General features: G+C 51.8%; 1 protein-coding gene across 6 annotated transcripts in view; it reads right to left on the reverse strand.

Annotated features, from left to right (window-relative positions):
- Tns1 (tensin 1) overlaps positions 1-23,082 on the reverse strand; it is a 224,726-nt gene that overhangs the window by 24,262 nt on the left and 177,382 nt on the right. For 3 of the 6 annotated variants that reach the window (XM_036172757.1, XM_036172761.1, XM_036172763.1), the window contains 5 exons: positions 19,943-21,475; positions 8,835-9,031; positions 7,996-8,071; positions 4,258-4,350; positions 2,822-2,860 (listed from right to left, as the gene is read on the reverse strand). In XM_036172757.1, coding sequence (XP_036028650.1) covers positions 2,822-2,860; positions 4,258-4,350; positions 7,996-8,071; positions 8,835-9,031; positions 19,943-21,475 — 1,938 coding nt within the window. Of the gene's footprint in view, positions 1-2,821; positions 2,861-3,269; positions 3,294-4,257; positions 4,351-7,995; positions 8,072-8,834; positions 9,032-19,942; positions 21,476-23,082 lie in introns of all 6 variants that reach the window. The other 3 variants (XM_036172758.1, XM_036172759.1, XM_036172760.1) reach the window with 3 other exon arrangements.

The raw sequence follows: 23,082 nt of genomic DNA on the forward strand, positions 1-23,082 counted from the left end.
AGCACCATGACTGACTCGAAGCATCAATGAAGAAAAGAATGCATGAATATATTTAGCTCAGTAGCTCGAACAGCGCAAACATCTCAAATTCCTCCTTCCCCAGTTGAAGAATTCTGCTGCTGATCATTTGCCCTCACAAGCCTCTTTTTTCTGAATTTCCCATCAAAGTATCCACAAGAACACCAAGCAAGGCTTCCAGGGGTCAACAAAGAATGTGGCCTGCGCTGACCCAGGAGGTGGCGCCTGAGTTAAGAAATGCTGAACCGGCAGACAACCCAGCCTGAATGCCCTCACCGCCTACTCCTAAGCTGGAAGCCAGGGCCACCAAGCCTGGAAACAGGGATGGGCTTAGATGGGGCCCTTTGACTAAGAATCAGGAGGCCCAGAAATGCAGTCTGGCCAGGCAGCCTCTTGGCTGTGATCCTGGGTGGGCCCCTCACCTCCACCATAACCCAGACCATAGTTACACATCCCTGAGAGCACAGGCGTGGCTGGGTGGATCTCAAAAAACCTTCCCTTCAGAATTCCTCTGCCCTGATACCAGGACAGATGAAGCATAGGAGACTCAGGGCCTTGTAGGCTGAGGGTCATTTGTGAAGCACATTTAGGAGGCCTGACTTCAGCTCTGTCAATATCCATTCTTCTGACCGGTCACCCAGAAGCAGAACACATTCCCAGAGCCTGGATGCCTACCCAGTGACTTTCTCCCTGGAGTCTGACAGCCCACTCTCAGCCACCCACACTCAGGACCTGAGCCCTCTGTGCTGACAGGCCCTGGGGCTGTGGGAAGCAATGTGGAGAAAGCTTGTCCCCAGCATGAGGTTGGCAGGGAGCAGTCTTGGCCCCCAACTTCCCAGCTCTGCAACCTCCACACAGGCTGGTTAGAAACCAGCCAAAGGGGCTGGAGAGATAGCTCAGCACTGTAGCACACTTGTTACTCTTGCGGAGGACCTGGGTTCAATTCCCACCACACACATGGTGGCTCCCAACTAACAGTAACCCCAGATCCAGGGGATCCCACATCCTCTTCTGACCTTTACAAGCACCAGGCATACACGTGCACACACACTGGAAAAAATATTCACACACATAAATAAACCTAAAAATTAAAATAATTAACTAAAACCACAAAGAAATCAGTGAAGCTTCTGGGAAGCTATCACCTCCATACCTGGAATGAAAAGTCAGCAGGGCCATACCCATGCTGGGGTAGAAACCAAGGTATTTGGTGCAGAGGAAAGTGGGCCTAAGAAACCGAACTAAGCCCCTATAAAAACAGCCACACAGAACCACAGGCCCAAGTGGAGGGGACCTTGGGACTCACCTGTCTAACATCTCCTGTGGAGATGAGGACACCCATGCCCGGAGACCCATGGGAACCACTCAGGCCAGCATCCCTTACTCCATGACCACCATGAGTCTTGGTTGAACTTCTGCCTTCCTGAGCTAACCTTCTTCTGCCAGAAAACAGCCCCTCTTCTTGGGGCTGTGTCCAGACACAATGCCAGGCTTCCTCCAAACCCAGGGCTAGGCTGGCCTAAGCTGAGATCAACTGTGAACTCCTTGAAAGCATTTCTCAAGGGGTCAGGGAGATGGATCAGTGGGTAAAGGTGCTTGCCACCAAGCCTGACAACGTGAGTTCCTAAGTTCGATCGATCCCTCACTCAGGCATGGTAGGAGAAAACTGTTTTCCCCTGACCCCCACACATATACCACGGCATGCATGTACATGCACACCCACACACAAATTAATGTAATAAATATCTATAAATAAAATTATCTTTTGAAGAGGAAAGCAAGTACTTTCTCAGAATTTTGCATGGGTATCTTGAGGCACTTTTGTGGGAGTGAGCACGTAGGCAGCCTGCAATTGCCACCGTGCCTTTATGCTGACAGGAAACAAGCCATGGCTCCATGGCTGCAGCTCTAAGTAGTGGTACTGTCCCATTAGGGCTGAACCTGAAAAGGCCCTCAGGGGCTCGTGTTTGGACACTCAGTCCCCAGCTGATGGCACTACTTTGGGAGGATGTGGGGAAGGAAGCCATCAAAGGGTGGCCTTTGAAGGGACTGTCCTCCCAATGCCCATCTCTTTCTCTGCTTCCTAGTCTTCATGGCCTTCCTCACACACTCCCACTGCTATTAATAAGCTGCCCCACCACGCCATTGCTGTCAGAAGAGACTGAAATCTCCTCAGCCATGCACCCAAATACACAGTTCCTCCAAGTGCTGTCTGTCAGGACCCCTTGTCATGTCAGGCTGCTGTCACAGAGATACAAAAGTAATTGGCTCATACAGAAAGCTGACATTGGTTCTGTTGAAGGCACTGTTACCCGGTGAATGTCACCAGCACCCACAGCAAGAGGAAGCCAGCTATACACCTTCAACACACAGGGCAGCCTCTTGAAGGGCCTGCACAGGCTTACACGCCTGAGTGGCCAAGCAAGAGAAGTCCTGCTCTCTCTGCCCTCCCCACCCCCGTCTGCCTCTGTGTACACTGCACACCAGCCAGGTGGTGCATGCACCCCTGGGAGAGGAAGTGGTACAAGGGGTATTTTTGTCAACAAGGTGGCACCATGCTGGCGCCTGGATACTAGCTGTGCTTGAACTGGTGCCCAGTGGCAACAAGTTTCCCAAGCAGCATTCAGGCCGTGCCCAGAGTGGCATCTCATTGTCAGAGGGTGGGGACGGGAAGGCTGTGTGCCTAGTCACTTGAGAGCAGGTGAGAAAAGAGAGCCATCCCCAGGCAGCCTTGTCAAGCTCCATGTGGAAAGCCATCCCCAGACCTAGAGAGTGGGAGCCACGCAGAGCCAAGTGCACTTACCTTCCGGAGGCTTAGTCACCGGCTCCCCCTCATCTTCCTCTGAGGGAGGAGAAGAGAGACAAGAGAAGAGGCAGGAAAGAGGACAGATGATAGAGATGAGAGGAAGACCCCAGAGGAGAAAAAGAGAGAGAGAGAGAGGTTATCAGGATTACATCTAGAGAAAGAATCTGCTGAAGAAAGGGAAGTAGAGGCTGAGCTCCTACTCTGCACAGGGCCCTGGAGTCCAGGGCCATTGTGGAGCCCTTAGGAGCCAGGTCCCTCCCAGCCTCTGCAGCCAGGGCTTGCGTGGGTCAAAGCATAGAGTAGTAGCATGCTGGCTAGTGAGCGAAGGCCTCTGGGCCTTCAGCTCTGTGGTGGCTGGGTGGATCTGCCCATGCTCGTACATCTTAAGTGGAGGCTGTGTCTCGGTGTCTACATTGTTCACAAATGCACGTTACTACCCTCTTACCTGGCTGGATCAGTCTTCTGGTGACTATGGAAAAAAGGAGAAGTTGACCCCCACAAGTTCCAACTCAGCTTTAAAACTAGAGTCACTTTCTAGCTTGGCAGACTTCAAATTGCCATTCCAAGTCCCAGGACCCCTGTGTCTCCTGCCCCATCCACAGAAACTAGGGAGTGGGCAGGAAATAGGAAAATGAATCTGGTAACCATCCACATCAGACAGTGACCTTCTCCCAAACATGGTCATCCAGCTCATAACCAGTACAGGTGACCTTGGCATGGTGACAGCCCAGAAAGTCCCCAGAGCCCAGCTCCTATTCTGCAGCATGGTCAAAGGCTGCCGACATTGGGCGTGTGAACACAGGGATGAACAGAGTCTGCTTTCGGGTAGCAGGCACCTTGATGGGCAGAGGAGACCCAGGGCTGATGGGGAGAGGGCAGAGAGCATGGCTGCTAGGAGTGACCCCACTTCTCAGGCAAAGATTTGTGGGGGGAAAATATTGCCCAAATACCTAAGCTCTAGCCTCTGATGTCACCAGGATGTTCAGCATAGGAGCCATTGCGCTGTGTTGGGGGTAAGGGGCTGCCACCAAATAGCAGGTATATTTCCCTACTACACAGCTATGTGTACACACACACACACACACACACACACACACACACACACACACACGCACACGCACACGCACACGCAGGGACACAGCCAGGGAGTGAGGCTTCTAGCAGGGCTGACCAACTACAACAAAACTGGAAGCAGGTCTCAAAACCCTAAGGCCCAGAAAGTAGTGACAGGCAGAAAGGACACCCCAATGCCTGCAGAGCGGTACCCCCGGGCGTGACTTCAGTGTGGCACACAGTCATGACCTCCTCATTTCCAGGAAGCCCCCCTCCCCAAAACCTCTGCTCTGTGAGTACTCTAGTTAGAACACCTGCTCAGGTTGCCAGTTGCTCCTGGCCTCCTTAGCCACTTCCCTCCCTCGCTTCCAATCACTCACCACCTGTGGGGTGCAGCAGGATGTCCGCCGGGTTGTGGGGTTTCAGCCCCAGAGCAGATAGGGGTGTCTTGGCCAGACCTGGAGGAGAACGCACTGTGTGGGAAGAAGACGGAGAGGCACAGGAAGTGAGGACATGTCATGGTAAGGGTGTGTACTAGTGAGGTCTGGGCACCCAAGACACAGCCCTGAAGCCCCCTCCTTGCCCCGGCTGAGCTGGCTCCCCTGTCCTTCCCTGCCTCTGTGTTGCTTCACATTTCAGCTTGAAGGGGAGACAGTCGGGATTGACACCCCTGTCCTGACCCTGCCCAGCCCCTGAGAGACATCTATGGCTCCTCCCTACCCTTTACCTTATGAAGGCTTATTAATTACAGCGTGCTTCTTCAGCTGTCTTTGCCTTTCTATAGAATATTATCTCCCCACTTTCTCCTTCCCCAGCATCCTCCACTACTACTACTACTTCTTCTTCTTCTTCTTCTTCTTCTTCTTCTTCTTCTTCTTCTTCTTCTTCTTCTTCTTCTTTCTCTCTCTCTCTCTCTCTCTCTCTCTCTCTCTCTCTCTCTCTCTCACACACACACACACACACACACACACACACACACACACACACACACACAGAGACCCTGCAAGCCAAGCACACAACTGTAGGACGAGCAAAAATAGTCTCAAGAAGACACATCTTGAAAAGCGGGGCTGAGCATCACAGGCAGGGACCTCACCATCCCTAAGACTAGGCAGCCCCAGGCCACATGGTCCCTTGAAAATCGCAAGGGAGACCTTGTCAGAGTGAGGTTTGGTACCGGAGTCTTGGTACTCTGGGAGGAAAAACTAGCACTCTTCTCCCAAGAGCACAGCTTCCTGGGTGAAATGAGGCTTCTCCCGAGTGGCCCATCTGGGTTACAAGTGTCACATATCACACAAGGTCAGAAAGGGTTACCCAGCTTTTTTTCCCCATCAGCCAAGGACTTTGAGCCGAGCAAAAGGGGTGCTATCGTGCCCAGTCACAAGATCTCTCAGTGGCAGTTACCGTGTATCCTAGCACATCTCTGAGGAGAAGTAAAGAAATAAGGACTGGCACTCCTGTCAGGGATCCTGACAGCCAGGAGAAAACACAGACCCTAAGGACATGCCCTATTATCCATGACTCTCAACAGATGAGCTGTGACCTTCATATGCCAAGGATCCAATATGGCTCCACAGTTGTTATGCTAAGTAACAAACAGCAACAACAAAGTACCATCCGTCAGTGTGAGCAGCAGGCACAGCTAGGTAAGCTGTGTACACACACACACACACACACACACACACACACACACACACACACACACACCCCAGAGGACACCAGAGGTACAGAAGCGACCTGCTTCTGGATTCCACCTTTTTCTCTGTCCCTAGGCATCCCAATGGACAAATGTGTGCAAACATACACTTCCATGGTTAAGTCGTGCAAGGCCTTTCCTGTTCTCTCTCTACATCACCTCCCTGCCCCACACTGCTAACATGGGTCTTTTGCTCACAAGCACTTCTCTGTTACTTAGTAAAGTTTGTCATCCAAATGCAGCTTGAATGACATCACCATGAAAGAATGAGCTGCTTCTACAAGCAGGGTTTGTGGGAGAAGTCCTCCTCATCCTCAGCTAACATCCACGGCCCAGCAGGTGCAGCTGAGGGGCAGGGGACCAAGGAGAAAGGGACAGGAGATCAGAAATAGAAGCTTTGCTTGGTTTCTCCCCTCCACCCCGTCTTCGGCTTCCAAGCAATGTGGCCCTTATACTGAGGCAAGGAGTGGGTGGCTCTGAAGACAGGCGCCCTCTCCTTCCTGAGAGAAGCATTCCTTGCATTTCTCGGCCTTCCAACCTCTCTCCCTGGCCCTAGGCATTTATGAAACTTCTGACTTATAGCTGTCCCCAGGGCACATATGACTGGCCACCAGAGAGGAGAAAAACAGCAGAACCCAATTTTGGTACAATTAATGTGGCTTCCATTCCCAGCAGGGGATGCCCAGCCCTCAGGGCTGTTGGTCACAGAGGTGAGTGGAAGGAGTTATAAAGGTAAAAGGTTAAGGCCTAGAGATGTCACAAGAAGCCACAAAGCCAGCTCTTGAGCAGAGATCCTCCTGCCTCTGCCTCCCGAGTGCTGGGGATTAAAGGCGAGCACCACCACCACCACCACCACCACCACCACCACCACCACCACCATCACCACTACCACCCGGCTCATTTTTAAAATACCAATATCACTAACTCAATATTTAGATTAGAGTGATATAAAAACATTTTTGACATTAATTTCACTAGTATCCTTTGAAAATAAATTTTGTGTGCACATATATGGTATATTCACGAGTGTGCATATGCCTGCAGCAGGCACATGTGGAGGCCAGAGGCTGACATCTAGTTCTTCTTTTATCTCTTCGACTGGGTCTGTGGATTCTGTGAGGCTAGCCAGCTAGCTCCTGGGGATCCTCCTGTCTCTGCACCCTAGAGTTGAGATTACAGGTGCTCCTAGCTTTTGTGAGTGGGGGCGTGGGGGGAGTCCTAAGGAGCAAAACTCAGGCTTTCACAGTTGTATACCAAGCACTTTACCCACTAAGCCATCTCCCAAGCACTCTTATAACCGTTTTTATTATAACCTAATATCTCAATAAAATACTGACACTGAAATATTAACTTCCCTATTGAAATGACATTTTTTGGATTTAGTAAAAAATTACTGTACTTGATTTCACTAGTGTCCTGACACGGGGAACTTTAAATCATGAGTGTGTGTGTGTGTGTGTGTGTGTATGTATGTGTGTGTGTGTGTCTGTGTCTGTGTGCGTGCAGGCAAGCTGTGTCCACTGGGCATGAGGAGCCATGTCTCCCAGGACTACTGCAGTCACACCTTCAACCTCCCGTATGCATGGGAGAGCAGCCCACACGTGCAGGCCACATTCTGTCCCTGTAAAGGACAGCCATACCCCAGGGGATGGACATCTAAGCTCAGTCACCTCTTTCTACCAGCCTTCTTTTTCTTGGGGACTAATGGGCAGCTCAGACCAGGTCAAGTCTGCCTAAGCACTGAACATCGCCCATCTCTGACACCCAGGCCTCTCATGGGGACCCTGGGTCCCTCATTACCCGGTGTGACCCTATCATTCCTCTCAAGGCACTTCCCCTACAGAAAGGAATGCCGACCACCCTGGGGCTCATGTAGCTCTTCTGTCTGTCTGTCCTTCAGGTACCAGCCTCTCCAGTGAGTACACTGGGGTGTAAACTAAAAACCCTTCCTAGAGGCTGAGGATGGTATGAGAGAGGATATACCCACCCCAGTTCTTTCCTAGTAGAAGTGACACAGGGTGTCTGAGATGAAGATGCCCGGATACAGATAGGCAAGGCATCAAAATCCAGAGCAAGGAAAAGTCAAGACTGTCACATTGGCAGAGGATTTCTTACTCATGTGGCATGGGGACAAAATGACACAGTCAACACAGAAAGCTCCTTAGGATGAGAGCCAGGACCTGCAGTCCAACAGTCTGGATGCTAAGTCTGAGCCTGGCTCATCCTTAGGTTGAGAGCAAACAGCAGAGAACACAGGGCAGTAGAGACACACGGGTGAGCCGTGAAGTGAGAAGCAATGGATTCCAGCCCTTCCCACCTCCCCTGACTCTCTCCCCTCTCACCCCATACCTGGGACAATCACACAGACCATGAGGAAAGAGAACAGGAGAAGGAGGGGAAGAGGGTTAGCAGGTGCTCTTACCCCCACTGGGTGGCGGGCTGCTTGGGGAGGTCCCCTCCATCTCCTCAAAGGCTTCCTTGTAGCTATGCAGATGGGGCTGCAGGAGAACAGAAGGGTGGAGAGAAAGAAACCCTGAGGACAGGCTCCTCCACTTCAGGTGATCCTGAGCATGAGGACAGGAAGCTTGGCAGCCCACACATTCCCTCTCCAGCTTGACTCTCTCCACTTCACCCAGGGAAGCCCAAATGCTGGCCACTCACTGCCTCGACCACTCCTTATTGGTGGCTGAGTACAGGGAGCGGCTGTTTGCAAGGCTACTCTAAAGCTTGGGCAGAGTATTAGAGTATTTCAGAACTATTTCAGAACAGAGTCACAGAGATCTGCTAGGCCGGAGTCTCTGCAAGGGCGTTCAGAAAGGAAAGGTTTTAACAAACTCCCTGGCAGTTCTTCTGCACATGGAAGTTCAAGTCCCACTGCCTCTGACTACTGAAATGTCTCAGCAACGGAATCATTTGGATACAAAAATTAAACCTCCTAAGAGGAGCCTTATTTCTCAAAAGCTCAAAAAGATGCTTGCCAGTCTATCTGATCCACTTTGGACTGTAAATCTGGGGATCATGCTTATCACCACCCTGAAGAACTTCCTTTGGGGATCAAGAAGGGAACCTCATTCAGTGTTAAAGCAAGCAGCTGGGGTACAAATATTACTGAAGAGAGGAGACCTTGGGTGAGGATACAGAGAGGGAGAAATCACTGCATTTACTAATGAAGCAATAGCAGTTGGGTCTCAAGCTCCTGGAGATGCACACGGTTCTCTGCTTTCTGCTGTGGCCCCAGGACTCATCAACTCAAGGACTCACCTCTTTGGGCCGCCCTCCAGGATTGAGGGCAATGGTAAGAGCCAGCTCAGGGGAGACGCACTGGACGGGGGAGCGGACCCCAGGACTACGGGGGGATGTAGCCTCTGGAGACTGGTTCTCATACTGTCCATCACTTGCTGCCCGCCTCCGAAGAGGGGCTGGGGGCTCTGCAGGCTGCCTCTCCCGAGCCTGAACCCCTGGGAGGAAGGGCAGGATATGGAGAGTAATGAGCAAATTAGAGAAAGATTCCATTCCCACCTAACACTTCCCCCCCACCCCCACACACACACAACGGCAACACCTCGGCTCGGGGAGCTAAGCTGGAGTGAACCACGTCCCCTCAGTCCCTCACCATGCCTTCCTGTCCCCAACTCAGCTCAGATCCTAAATTTCCCCCAGTGGGGTAGGAGGGTAGAGGCTGCTTAGCCTGGCCTCTGCCTTCAAGAGGAGTCTCTACTCTGCATAGGATTTGGACCAAGAGCACAAAGGACTGATACAAGAAACAGATGTCAGCTCCTTCCAGCCCCCAGAGGCAAAAGGCCAGAGCTTCCAGAGGAGGGGGGGGGAGGGAGGGTCTCCAAGGCAACTGCATCAACCAACAAGCAACATGGAGCCGCTGGGAAGGACTTTTGGAAAGGGCTGAATTGCATCATCTTGCACATGGCGCTCCCAGTGGGAAACAAAGGAATGACCAAGTCACGCTCTGGAGTTGCCAGCCACAACTGGCTTCTGCGGTGGGTCTGATCTCAGGGGATCCCTGGCTTTCATCCAGTACACCCCTGAAACCTCTAACCAACTTCCCCTTCAGCAGCTCCTTAGCAGCCCACTTCCTCTCATCAACCCACTGTGGCTGTGGCCATGCGGAGGCCAAGGCTCCCATCATCATACCCTACTCTGGCAAAGGCCAAGCAAGAGAGAGCAAAGGGCTCCATCTTCCTGTCCCCACTTCCTGTTTAGCCCACTACAAAGGCTGTCCATGTTAGCCTCACCCTGCCTCCTCCCCATCTTCTCTCCCCACAGCTGGGCCAAGGCATGGAATCTATTATTTCACTGTGCTGGCTTCCAGAATCCTAGAATACTGACTTCCCAGGTCCCGGGAGCCAAAGCCCAACCCTGAGAGCTGGATTCTAGGCCTAATTATCTTAAATTCTCATCTCTGCCCTCATCGTCACCAGGACTAACTAAGGGGCTTAGGTCACATGAGCTTGGGACATGAACACACATCTGGGACCCTTAGTCACAAGTGGAAGTGTGTACGTGTACACATGCATGTATAAATGCACATGTGCAATGCTGGCCTCTAGGAACACATCCAGGACAGCCTGGTGGGAGTCACCCTTATGTCGTCTGAATCTCCTCTCATCCTCTATAGTGGGATCTGCACAGCCCAGGTAGTCCCCAACCCTCAGTTTGCCACAGCCACAAATGGTTGCCATGGCCTACACTGCCCAGGAAGCCTCCCTGCTTAGTGTGAACAGCAAAGTGCTGGCTGGGACAGAATCGCTTCGTTCACACGTAGCTACTGTGGTGCATATGCATGTGCTCTGTGAGGGAGGCTCTGCAGGCCTGTCAGGGACCAGCAAGGCCAGCTGCCAATGGTACAAGTTAGATACAGAAGGTGGAGAGCACACCAGATCTCCATGTGTGCCGTTACTCAGAAAGCAGCCCTGCCTACCCACACAATGAGACTAAAATGGACTGTATCCTGCTGGTCCCAAACTGCTTAAATAAGCCCCCAATCTCAGAATGCCCTGATTTCCAGAAGAGAAAAAAAAAAAAAAAAAAAAAAAAAAAGGAGGGTGTGTCGGTCCTAAGCAAGGGCTGCTGGGAGAATCGACAGGGACTAAAGAGAGGAGGCGGCTCTGGACATCTGGAGCCACACCAGACTCTGCCAGCAACTCTAGGCTCCCAGAACTCAGGCCTCCTCTGGCCTCAGCCCCCACTTCTCCTTCCTCCAACCAGGCCCTGCCCAACTCAGGCCTCTGGGAAGGGTGGGCCAGGCCTCGCCCTGTTTCTGGGTTCATTCCTGGCAGAAACACTGGAAGGAAGCACACACCACCACCGCTTTTCTAATAATGTGACAAAGGAACAACTTTACAAAAGTTCTGGGGGTACGGAGTTGAGTTCAGCCCCAGGGTGAAAGGGAATGCATAAGAGCTGCCTTTGGTTATCCCCCCCCCACCACGCTAACACCACCATCACCACCACCACCACCACAGTCTCTGGCAATCGCTCTGCTTTTTCAAGAGTGGCCACTACTTTGTTCGGGGGCCCTGTGTTGGCTTTAGAAAAGGAGGTCTGTTTCCACTGGAGTCATCCTCTAGACCTGGCACTGCCTCCAGACCCAGGGCCAGAGGACAGTAGTGTGGACTGAGGCTGTTCCGCATGTGTGGCTGGCCACCGGTAGAGGACACAGACCTGCCCAAAGTGGACAGGCACTTGAGAGCAAGCGTAGTTGAGTTATTTCAGGTCCCCTCCCTGTCACTGCCAGGATGGCACATGGGAGCATGCTCTGATCAGAGGCAGGGGAGTGGACCAAATGATCATCAAAGAGTGAGGGGACTACAGGACAAAGTCTCCCCTTACAGAAGAGGAAAGACCCCCACATTCCACTCCCACAGGGCTGACCATTCCCAGAGAGTGGTCCATGGCACCAACAGCCAGTCAGGGCACTCTGTCTTGGAACACAGTGTCTCACTGTTGTCGTCCTTGGCAAGCCCAGAGCTAACCCAGAGTGCCTGGAGAGTTACGGTCCCTCTCTTCACTCTCTCTATGAGAGGGAGACTGACACAGTAGAGAGGAGAGAAGAGAGCCTCATTGTTCCTCAGCCAAGTGGTGACTCTGGATACCAGCTGATAGCCAGGGCCAGAGAAAGAGAGAGGCGGGGAAGAGAGAGAGGCCCTCTCACATCCCCAAAACTGCATGACCATCAAAAAGGGGCCTGCTCTCTGTGCAGACCTCCACTGAGGATTTCCTCAGTCTCCTGGCCTATTTTTCTCTCCAAGACTTTGTTTGCTGCATGAAAACAGGGAGAAGCACTCTCCTTCCTCTCTCTCTCTCTCTCTCTCTCTCTCTCTCTCTCTCTCTCTCTCTCACACACACACACACACACACACACACACACACACACACACACACACCACACACACATGAATGCATGCACACACAGAGAGAGACAGACAGAGTGTGTATCTTAGCCCTACAGGAAGGGCCACAGGACACTGCAGTGGTATGGGCCTTAGTGATCTGGTTGGTTCCTAACTTTCCCTACAGCAGGCTTTAGGGCCAGAGAAAGCTGAGTAGGAAAAGAGAAGCCATCAATGGCTCTGGAAGGCTCTCCCCACCAGGCTGCTGAGTACTGAGAAGTGAGGTGCTCTGATGGTAAGAAGGTGGCCTTTCTGCTCATAATGCCCCACAGTCAGTCCTGTGTCAGCCTCTAAGGGCTGTTTCACGTGGGGCCGGCTGGCACCCCATCTTTCCCACCACTCTATGAAGACAGGTGGTCACCATAGCCTGATAGCTGCCACATACACCTAGGAGCAGTGTTGAGTCACCCCTTGCCCTCACTGCCCCCAGGACAACACTGTGCCTAGGGGGTCAGCTCTCTGCCCAAAGTGTTATATGGGTTCTAGACCTAATAGCATGCATGTGCATGTATATCTGTTTAGAGAGGTTGATATATAAATATACGCATCAATTTATAGATATACACACACAAACACACACACACACACACTTTCCACACACTCTGGCAAAGCACTGCCCCTCTTTCAGAGTCACATGGATAAATCCCCAGAGTCACACAGCGTCACCACAGGCGTCAATGCAGACCTCTCCCACGGACCCAGATACTGGTCACCCCCACCCCCGCAGACCCAACTCTTCTTTCCAGCCTTCCGGTTTCCAAAAGACTGGATTCCTCAGCTCCAGGTGGCAGGGCTAGGTGTCCGGCTGCATGCCCAGGGCTCCAGAAGTAAGGAGATCCAGGATGGAAGCCACCTGCTGGGCCAGGGCACTAGAAAGCCACACGCGGTCACACTAGCAGCTCCACGGCAAGCCATGCCAGCTCCCCTAGGGACAGGTCCACTGTCCCGGAACGTGGACAGACCCTGAGCCCAGCTTAACACTTACAGTCCCCACTGCTGGGCCAAGAAAAAGGCAGAGGGAGAAGAAAGGAGAGGGAGAGGGCAACCTGACAGAGCCATCTCCCCAATACCAGTGGACTGGGACAGAAGGGTCCATGAGACAACAGATAACCGCACTGCTATCAGGAGTGAAGGGTCCCTCTTCCTGGAGGAGCTGCTTAAGGCTGTGGCACTGGAGAAGCCAGGGTACACGGTCTCCTCCCTGACATTGGCCATCAGGCAGGAATGAGGAAACAAAGGGTGAGAGTCTAGCATGTCCCAGAGGCTGGGGACACTAGCTGACACAGTCCTAGAATGAACCAACAGGAGCTGGATGTACGGGCAGCACATCTGTAGCGTGCTGTAGCACCGGGGCCACATACGCAAGGCAGGGCTTTCAGACTGGGAACGTGGGTTCTGAACAGTTGAGGCCCTCATCCAAAGTCACAGATGGACCACAGGCAGGGGGCAGGCCACGGATCTTAACATCAGAGGGGTCTTGTGCAGCAGAGACTGGACCACCATTTTCCTGTCTGACATGTGGTGGTCTCAGGGCAAACACAGCCTGGAGCCTTCTGAGTCTTGGCCCTGAAGCCCAAACCATCCTACCTGGGGGGGCTGAGGATAAGTGACTGGGACCCTCACTGGGCACCTCACTGGAAACACCAACATCTCCACAGGACACTCTGAAAGCTCCCCTAATTGCTTCCGACCCTGTGCCCAGCAGGCAAGGCCAAGCTAAAAGCATCAGGCCTTCAGCCAAGCAGAAGGGAGGGGAGGGCCTTGGAGAGGAGGAGGAGAAAGAAGGGTAGGGAAGAAGGGTGAGGGAGGAGGAGGAGAAGGGAAGGCAGGAGAGAAAGGAAGAGAGTGGAAAGACAGTGAGGGAAGGTTTGGAAGGCATATCATGGGGAAGAATATGAGGGGGAAGCGGAGGCAAGGGCCCAGAGCCATGAGAATGGAGACTTGGAGCAACCCACCAGAGGCGGAGGCAGATCGGAGCCGGTGGAGAGGAGAGGGTCGGAAGCTGCCACTCTGCCTCAGGCCCTGCAGTCTGGCATTGTACACTGTCCACCCACACCCCAGGGGAGCCGGCAGGAAGGGGAGGCACCAGGCATAGAAAGCACCCCACCAATAGCACAGGGGACAGGTGGATGCAGAACACATTGAGAATGCGGGGACACGAGGCATTAAACAACAGGAAACAGAACAAAAACAAAGAAAAAAAAAATCAGGGTTAGTCATGGTTCTGACTCCAGGATAGAGCCACACATTGGAGGGAGATGGGATGGGGAGGAGATGAAAAGACAGGGTGGTCCAGGGCCTTTGCTCCTCTGAAGGGTAGGTGACTTTCCTGCCATCTAACCCCAGGTAGCATCCTGGGGCCAGAAGGCTTCAGTCCCATTAGCCTGCACTTTACAATTAATCTAGGCAATCCAAGAGCCACCCCAGGATTCTGAACCCAGGATGGCTTACTAATCTGAGACTCAAGGTCACACCCCTTGCCAGCCTTAGCCCCTCAATTCAATCACACTAGCCCGGGCAATCCTCAATCCCATGTAGCTCCTCATTTTTAGTTGCTGCCCAAAGCCCCTGGGTACCACAAGTGGAGGCCTTGGGATAACCCTACAGGATGCTGAAGAAGACCCTGCTGCATCTCTCTCTGCCCTCACCTTATTGGTTCGCAAGCTGCCATTATAGCTCAGGTTCTGCACCAGAGGCTGGTAATTCCCACGGGCCATCTATCTGGCCCACACCTGTTGGATTGTTCCCAGCCTTGCTCAACTCCAACCTCTTCCCTTAGTTACTAGCTGTCAGAATCTGACCCTCTCAGAAGCCTCACGGGCATCTTCTACTGGACTCCCTCTAAGCCAAGTTCTCGGGTCATCCAGGAACACCTCTTTTAGGACAAGGACCTATCTTTGTTCTTTTCCTCTTACATTCCACATCTAGTAAATCTTCCTGGCCGAACCTCCCAAACACTCCACCATCTTCCATGCCGATCAATGGCAACAGCCTCCAAGTGGACCTCCCTCCTCCCATCTTGGCCATACAGATAACTTTTAGAAGAAGCCAGCTGATGTCACCATTTGGACCAAATCCTTTCTAAGGCTTCTCAGAACACACACACCAAAACTCCAAGTTCTTAGGAGCACCTGCCAGACCAAATTTAAGCTGGCTCCATTCCCATTACCTCTTAGACCTCACATGGGTCACTCTGTCCAGCCATTCCAGGAACAACCCTGCCGCAGGGGCTTTGCACAGACCTCTCCAGATGATGCATCCCTCACTGCCCGGTGAAGTCTTTCCTGACCATGCCAAGCACCCATTCATCCTCCACTCCCCCATGGCACATCTCTGCTTTATCTCTACGGCATTTAACCTTCTGCGTAAAATATAACAGTTTAGCAGCCAATTCTGCCATGAAGGTAAAGGTTTTACTAGTTATCAACGTTTTTCCCAGATCCTGGACTACCGAACAGCCCAGATTAAAAGCTCCTGCTGAGTGATGAATGGGTCTTGAACTCAGCCCTGTTTGTAGAATGAACTATCGAAGCTGTTTCTCAATCCATGCCCTAAAGCTTGCTGCCAGGATTCCATTCCGTTTTCCTTCAGCCTCCTCAGTTTGGTGAAGCAGTATCTGAACTCTTAGATGAGCCTGAGTGCTCACCAGGTTCCCAGACTCCTTTTCTGCCCATCACTTTATTCCTCTCCTCTCTCTTTCTTCTCCCATCTTCAGCCCCTCCCCATCTCTACCTAAAAAACTGCCCACTACGCTTACCATTGGTTTCCAATGCCTTGTTTCACCACCTCAGCAACTACTCTGCCCCCGTTTATCATAAAGCCACTCCAAAGAGTAGCTGGCAAGCTGGCCTCACTCCTCATTCACTTCCTCCCCGGTCGCTCAGGGTCTGGCTTCTGTCGCCAGCACTCGACTGAAATATGACTTTGACAATCCCCAGTCTACCTCACTGGCCAGTTGCATGGGTTTCTCTCCCCACCTCCCACCCCATGATCCCACCCTTTCTCCGTCAACTCCTGTCCCATCTTGACTTTGAATGACACACTGTACCCAGCTCCTGTCACCACCCCAGCATACTGAGATCCTGCTACGCCTTTGTTTCCCTTGTGGCCATTTTCCTGAGTTCGTTCATGTTCTCTCTCTCTCTCTCTCTCTCTCTCTCTCTCTCTCCCTCCCTCCCTCCCTCCCTCCCTCTCTTTCTCCACGCCTATGACACAGACCTCCTCCAAGTTCACAGCATTAACCTCCACCTGTGGGAGAAGATACTAGAATCTACAGCTTTCCAACCATACACCTCTACACCGGGAGGAACATCCATCACCTCAGCAGATCCCTGCAACTCCATCTCCTATCATGTCAGCCTCCTCTCCCTCACCCTGTGTTAAGGGGGCTACACTCTTCTGTTCACAAAGCCTTAGACCAGTGGTTCTCAACCTTCCTAATGCTGTGACCCTTTACTAATATAGTCCCTCATGTTGTGGTGACACCCCCCCCATCATATAATTACTTTGCTACTTCATAGCTGCAATTTTGCCACTGTTATGAACCATAATGTAAATATCTGATGTGCAGGATATCTGATATGCAACCCCTGTGAAAGGATCCTTCAACCCCCAAAGGGGTCACAACCCACAGGTTGAGAACCACTGCCTTAGACCATCTTGAATATACCCCTCCCTATTGGTCCATTTGTAAGCACATTGGTTCCCAAGGGATCATCTAGTCTCTTCTATGACTAAAGTCAGTACTCCAATCCAGGGCTCCATCACCAGGGCTATCTGATAAGCACCTAGCACCTTCCAGATCAAAGTCACTTATGCTTTGCTGCCTTCCTGCGGCCCGACCAGGCACGCCTCCAGAAATGCCTTTCTGACCATGGATCACTCTCCACACTAAACCACCTAATGATTTCTTACGTGACTGCTCAGTGCATGCAATCACCAAGGTCTGAAATGTAAGACCATCCCGAGACAGGATGGTAGCTGCCCTTCCCGCTCCGTAGCCACTCACTGTTCTGCAAACATGCCTTACGCCTCCTGAGAACCCACTCTGCCCAAGCACCTCACTCACTTTCATGGCTGAACTGGACACTGTACTCCACTAGCTACCATCACCCCACAACATCTCTAGACAGTAATGATCTCTCCATTTCTCCCTCGTGGAATTGGTTCCACAGCTCTTATTACAAATAGACTGCATCCTAAAAGTCTAGCTCTCCCCTAAACCTGACTCCTTAAAGATAAGACACACATCTGTCTTCTGATAAGGACTGGAATCTCCACCCCTAGAAGCATCAGATATAGATCCATCCGATCACAGAATCAGCAGCACCAGATACTTCACTTGGGCAGATCCCCCACTTCCAACTCAGACTTATTTCCTTTTCTCATCTTATTGTCCTGGGTGGAATATCCAACCCAGTATTAGATGACAGTGGTGACAGCAGATGTCTATCTTCATTTCATTTGTACTATAGGTTTACATTCTCAGAACTTAACACTGAAACAAGACAGGAATGGTGTGTGGGTCCAAATGGAATGAAGTAGGACACAGTACTGGGGCACAGAGACCAGCCATGGAGGAAAATGGAGACCAGAGGAGTAAACTAGGGGAGACACCGGGTCAAGAAAGCCTTTCCCTCAGATCTGAGCTTCCCAGGTAACTCAATGGATTCTTACCCTCCAGCTTCTTACAACAGAACATAATACAAGCAGAGAGTGGCATTGCTAGATGTCTGTTCACCCTGGCTCCCAGAATGCTCTACACATTGGATCTTCCTATGCCTTTCCCTGCACAAGCAATGAAGATCCACAAAAAGGATGCTAAGGATACTGTGAAAGCAGAACCTTCCAACACAAGAAATTCTGTCCCTGACAGGGCACGGACCAAAGGGGGAATTTTATAGGCCTGGTGACCAGATAAAACTGTCCCCTCCATGCAGCTCATCTTATTTCCTGGCTGAGTTGCTTGTAGTTGATGGAGATTGGTAACAAGGTAAGGGGACAGAGACGAGGTGCCAACAATATTCTTACTCCTCCCTGGGACTTCATGGCAGCCGACACCAGAGCGGCAACAGGATATAGAAGTTGACAGTGAACCCTTCAGAAGCCGGGAGGAGAAAAAACCTGAATGGAGACCTACTCCAAGACAGCCTTCCTCCCAGGCCATTTGCAAGCTAGAGGGCAGGGTTCCAGAGGGGAAGCAAATCCATCCTGCCCCAGCCATCTACAAGTCCCCTGGATCTGCTCATCATTACACTGGGGTGTCACTGTTCTTCAGCACCCTGCCACCACTCCGTAAAACACAGGGAGGAGAATGACACACCTGGGAACTTGGGTGGCCCCCCTCTTTCCAAAGTAAAGCTGGTAGGAGACAGTTCCGGCTGACAGTGAGCAAGAAGGTAGCTGTCATCGGGTGCTCCATCTGGACCACTACACTGAGTATTTTGCCCCAGAGTCACAGAGCTACAGGTCAGGTAAACCAGAGAGCAATCTAGAAGAGGAGTTCTCCAGGGAGCCAAGGCCCCAGTGACCACATTTTGTTTTTATTTTTGTTTGTTTTGTTTTTGTTTTTCGAGACAGAGTTTCTCTAGAACTGTCTGGAACTATCCTGGAACTCCCTCTGTAGACCAGTCTGGCCTTGAACTCACAGAGATCCATGTCTGCCTCCCAAGTGCTAGGATTAAAGGCATGTGCCACCACCACTGGGTCATGGCCACTTTTTATGGTGTAAATACTTCCACTGTGGTCCATTGTAAGCTGCCAGTGAGTAGAACCAAGGGGGAGGGGTCTCTACTCTGAAGTTCAGGAGCAGAGTGTCCCCTCCCCCATATCCAGCCTTGAGTCCAACCCAAGAGCCAATGGTCAGCTGAACTGCTTCCCCAAAACTACATCCATCCTTCTCAGGGAGGGCATCTCGTCCTGCCTTGCAGCTGGCATGGTGACTCAGCTGCCCCTAAATTTAGGAGAAGGAGCAGAGGGCAGAGCCAGCTGCATGGCTTCCACTTCTCCCAAAGATACCCCACCCTGTCAGCAGAGGGACTGGGCACAAGACTCATGTCACCACCACAGTCCCTGGGCCACTCCTGTCTGGGCTTCACCTCACAACCAAGGCAACCATTTTGTTGGGTGCAGGATTTCCCACCCATTTTGGCTGCCAGGGGAAGTATCACAAACTGGGACTGTGGGTTAGGGTATCCCATGCTTGTCTCCCAACATGGCTCTTTTCTGGTCTCTCCTCCCAGTAGGTTCCTCTGCAGATCTCTCTCTGGAGTCACCCATACTGGGTGGGTCTTTGTAAGAACTAACAGAACAGCTGAACTAGAAAGACCTTCACCTCACAGGATGAGACTCCTGAAGCCCCCATCATGGTGAACTTCAGACAGAACCCCACTGTTTCAGAGCACTCTCACGGGCCTCCTGGAATTCACTCCTGTTAAGCATGAATAACGTCTAAACAACATCTAAATCCTCCCTCCATCCTCCTACCACTGTCCCAAGGCCCTGAGCTGTGAGGACAGTGAACATTTTAACAACTACAGCCCCCTCTCTGCTTAAAGCATCAACCCCCTAAGCCACTGGCTCCAGAAAGCCTTCCCGGATTGATTTAGTTGGTAAGCTTTGTATTGGGACCTTGGTTCTGCTCTGTCACCACACAATTTGTCCTCCGTCAGGAACATCTATGTACTTATTCCCTGACCAAACTGCAAATTACCTGAGGGCAGGCATGGATAAACACTAATCTTTGAGTCCCAATGCCTGGCTTAGTGCCTAACAGATGATCTATATAGGAAGGGATGGCTCAGTGAACATTCCCAAGACCTCCCCAGGCTGAAACAGTGCTGCTAAAGGTCTCTAATCTATGCTGTGTCCACCTCTCCCCCAACAGACCACAGAGACCAAACAGGGAGAGGATGGAGAAATAAGGAGAGGTTTCCCAGGTCCCATGGTCTCCAAAGCTGTTACCTGCTACTCGGTGGGCAACCAGCCCTTCCAGGTTCAGTGGCTCTTCCTCTGGAGTTCGGGAGGGATCTGAAGTAGTTTCCTTTGGTGGGAGCTGAGGCTGAGTGATGAGACCAGGGAGAGAGGCTGGAGGTTCCTGAGGCCCCGCAGAGCTATGGGGGCTTGGAAGGAAGGTGGAAGAGGCTGGACTCTTTGGATGGAAACTCTGGTTGGATCCAACTGGACACAGCTGATAATCATAAGGTGAATAAGACCTGCCAGAAGAGACCAGCTCCGGGGTTCCCAGAGAATGCCCACTAGGGATATAGCCAGATCGGGACTGGGTCAGTGGGTGGGACTGGCGGGAAGAGCCCAAGAGGGGCTGAGAAGCAAGTGGGGAAGCCCCTGGCCAGGCCCCAGGGACACTCTGGGACTTATGAAGAGGGGCAGCCGCTGAAGCTGGCTCCAGATCCAGCATCAACATATTGAGGGCTTCAATGGACTGCTCGATCTCCTGCTGAGAGGCTGCCCTTGGGAACTCTGGGAGAGCAGGTATGGGGGTTTCTGCTGACAGCTGGGGGCTAGGCTTGCTGCTGGTAGGACTCTGCAGTGGGGCTCTCTCCTGCTGGCGGGGTGGTGGGTGAAGATGCTGCTGCTGCTGCCAGGAATTCAGCCCCCTCTGCACAGCCTCTCGGCTGCTGCCCCCACGAGCTGGAGCTTGGGGCAGCTGGGGCTCTACATCTGGAAAGGACTGGGATCGGAACAGACCACTGGGGTCATAGCCACAGTGGGTGCTAGCCACTTGTTGTGACCAGGCCGGATGGGGTCCCTCACGCTGGTAGCCAGCTAAACCCTCCTGAGCAGAGTAGGAGGGTCGAATGGGGGCTGAGTGACTGCTGTGGACAGGCACCATCCGGTTGGCAGACTCATAGGGGTAGCCTCCACCATTGAGAACTGGTTCTGTGGAATAGGACTTGTCCAGACCATTGGTCAGTGGGGACAGGGTCTCTGGGTATCCACCTTCGCTGATGTTGGTGACCCCATCCAGGGAGGACAGCGTGCCCATGCTGCCCCCACTCTGCCCATCCTGGATGGGCAGCTCATCATCCAGAATGTCCGTCTCCCGCTCAGATACCAGAGCCCCACCGTTGACGTGAACCTGGGCTGGGACGATGTGGCGGCCAGGGGAGGACACAGTTGGGCCCCCAACTGGGTGGGACCTGAGTTGCTGAGCCCGGTACATGGCGCCTTGCTTCTCTCTATCTACACCAAAGCCACTTAGCAGACGATCAAGCTCCTTCTTCTCCTGAGGACTCAGGGTAGCGGGGGCAGTGGCAGCCCCAGAAACAGGCTCATCGGTCTTGTCTGTCTTGGTGGAGGCTGTGGAATTGCCAGAGTCGCTGCTCACAGACAAAGTGTGTTCCACATGGTTGGGAGTGGCTGACAGGGCAGGCCGTGCAGTAGTGACAGGCACCGAACTGCCATTCAAGGAATCCTTCTTCTTTACTTTGGCATACAGGCTCCCATCCAGAGGCCCTTGAGTGTGACCCACCACTTCTGCAAGGGAGACAGCAGACAGCAGATGTCAGCAAAAGGCAGTGACACTCGTCAGTGATATCCCCCCGAAAAGCGCTAAAGGTTCCCATCCCCTGAACCCCAAACCCCTGAGGATAGCAAAGGGGAAGCATACCAGCTCTCCCGACCAAGCTTTTGGGGAAGAGCTCTCAATGGCACTCAGCTTCAATTATTCAATTCAGTTCAATTCAATCATGAATTACCCCATGGGTCTCAGCAACCTTCTTCTTAATATGAGGATGAGAGAGGCTAGGGAGACGTTTCAATGGGGAAAGCACTTACTGCACAAGAATGAAGAGCTGAGTTCAATCCCCAGCACTCAACATTAAAAATAAAAACCATAGATAAATCCCTGGTTGGTTTAGCCATATTGAATAGGCAAGCTATAGGTCCGGGTCCAGTGAAAGACTTTGTTTCAAATAGTAAGGTAGAGAAAGATGGAAGTCAGGAAGAGACACTCAGTGTTAGCCTCTTTTTTGTTTGTTTGGTTTTTGTTTTTGTTTTTGTTTTGTTTTTGTTTTTGTTTTTGTTTTTTGGTTTGGTTTGGTTTGGTTTGGTGTTTTGTTTTTGTTTTTTTTTGTTGGTTTTTTTTGTTGTTGTTGTTGTTGTTGTTTTTTTGAGACAGGGTTTCCCTGTGTAGCTTTGTGCCTTTCCTGGAACTCACTTTGGAGACCAGGCTGGCCTCGAACTCACAGAGATCTGTCTGGCTCTACCTCCCAAATGCTCAGATTAAAGGCATGCGCCACCATCGCCCGGCCAGTGTTAATCTCTTAACCTCTGGCCCCCATGTATACATACACACATACACACACACAATTAATAATAATAATAATAAAGTAAAATGAAGACAGTGTTGAATCATATAAGAAAACCCCTATTCACTGAACTCAAGACACTTCCAGCTGAATGAGCCGACACCCTATAGTGATATCATGGTAAGACAGACACACTGGGAACCATGACTTCTGTGACCATGAACACCAATACTGAAAGGGGACACCCCAAACCTCCTCAGCCCTTACAGGACCCATTTCAGGAAGCTTCCTCCACTTTCAATTCTTAGGCTAGAGGCAGCAGGACCAGGAGAAGAGGCATTACCTCAGACACAAGCATGCAAGGTTTAAGTATGGAGACCCAGACCTCCCCTAAAGTCAACCTTCAAGCAGGGGATCCAAGGAGAGGACCTCATCATTCCCTGCATAGAGGGGATCTGGAGTGTCCCAGGGGTGGTAGGTGACTGGGCAGGATCCACACATGCTCAGTGCTAGGCTGGGCAAAGAGGCTGATGTCAAAGTTAAAGCTAAGACAAACCAGCCCTGGCCTTCCACACTGTCGTTTAGCTCAATACAAAGAATTTTCCAGAACAGTTCAAACAATGCCATTCTTCCCTCCCACTGTCACATTTCCAGAAGTTTCTCCATATTTCTCCCAGAGCACTGTTCCATCCTCGTGGACCCCATCAACAGCAGGCCTAGCTCAGGACATAGAAGCCTCTAAGGAAGGGAAGGAGAGGTGAGGTGGGAATGCAGGAGGACCCCCCAAAACAAGCACTCAGATCCCTGCAGCTCCCCGAATGGGAAGGTTGGATG

This window comes from Onychomys torridus, chromosome 23, assembly GCF_903995425.1.
Source record: "Onychomys torridus chromosome 23, mOncTor1.1, whole genome shotgun sequence".
Lineage (NCBI taxonomy): Eukaryota > Metazoa > Chordata > Mammalia > Rodentia > Cricetidae > Onychomys > Onychomys torridus.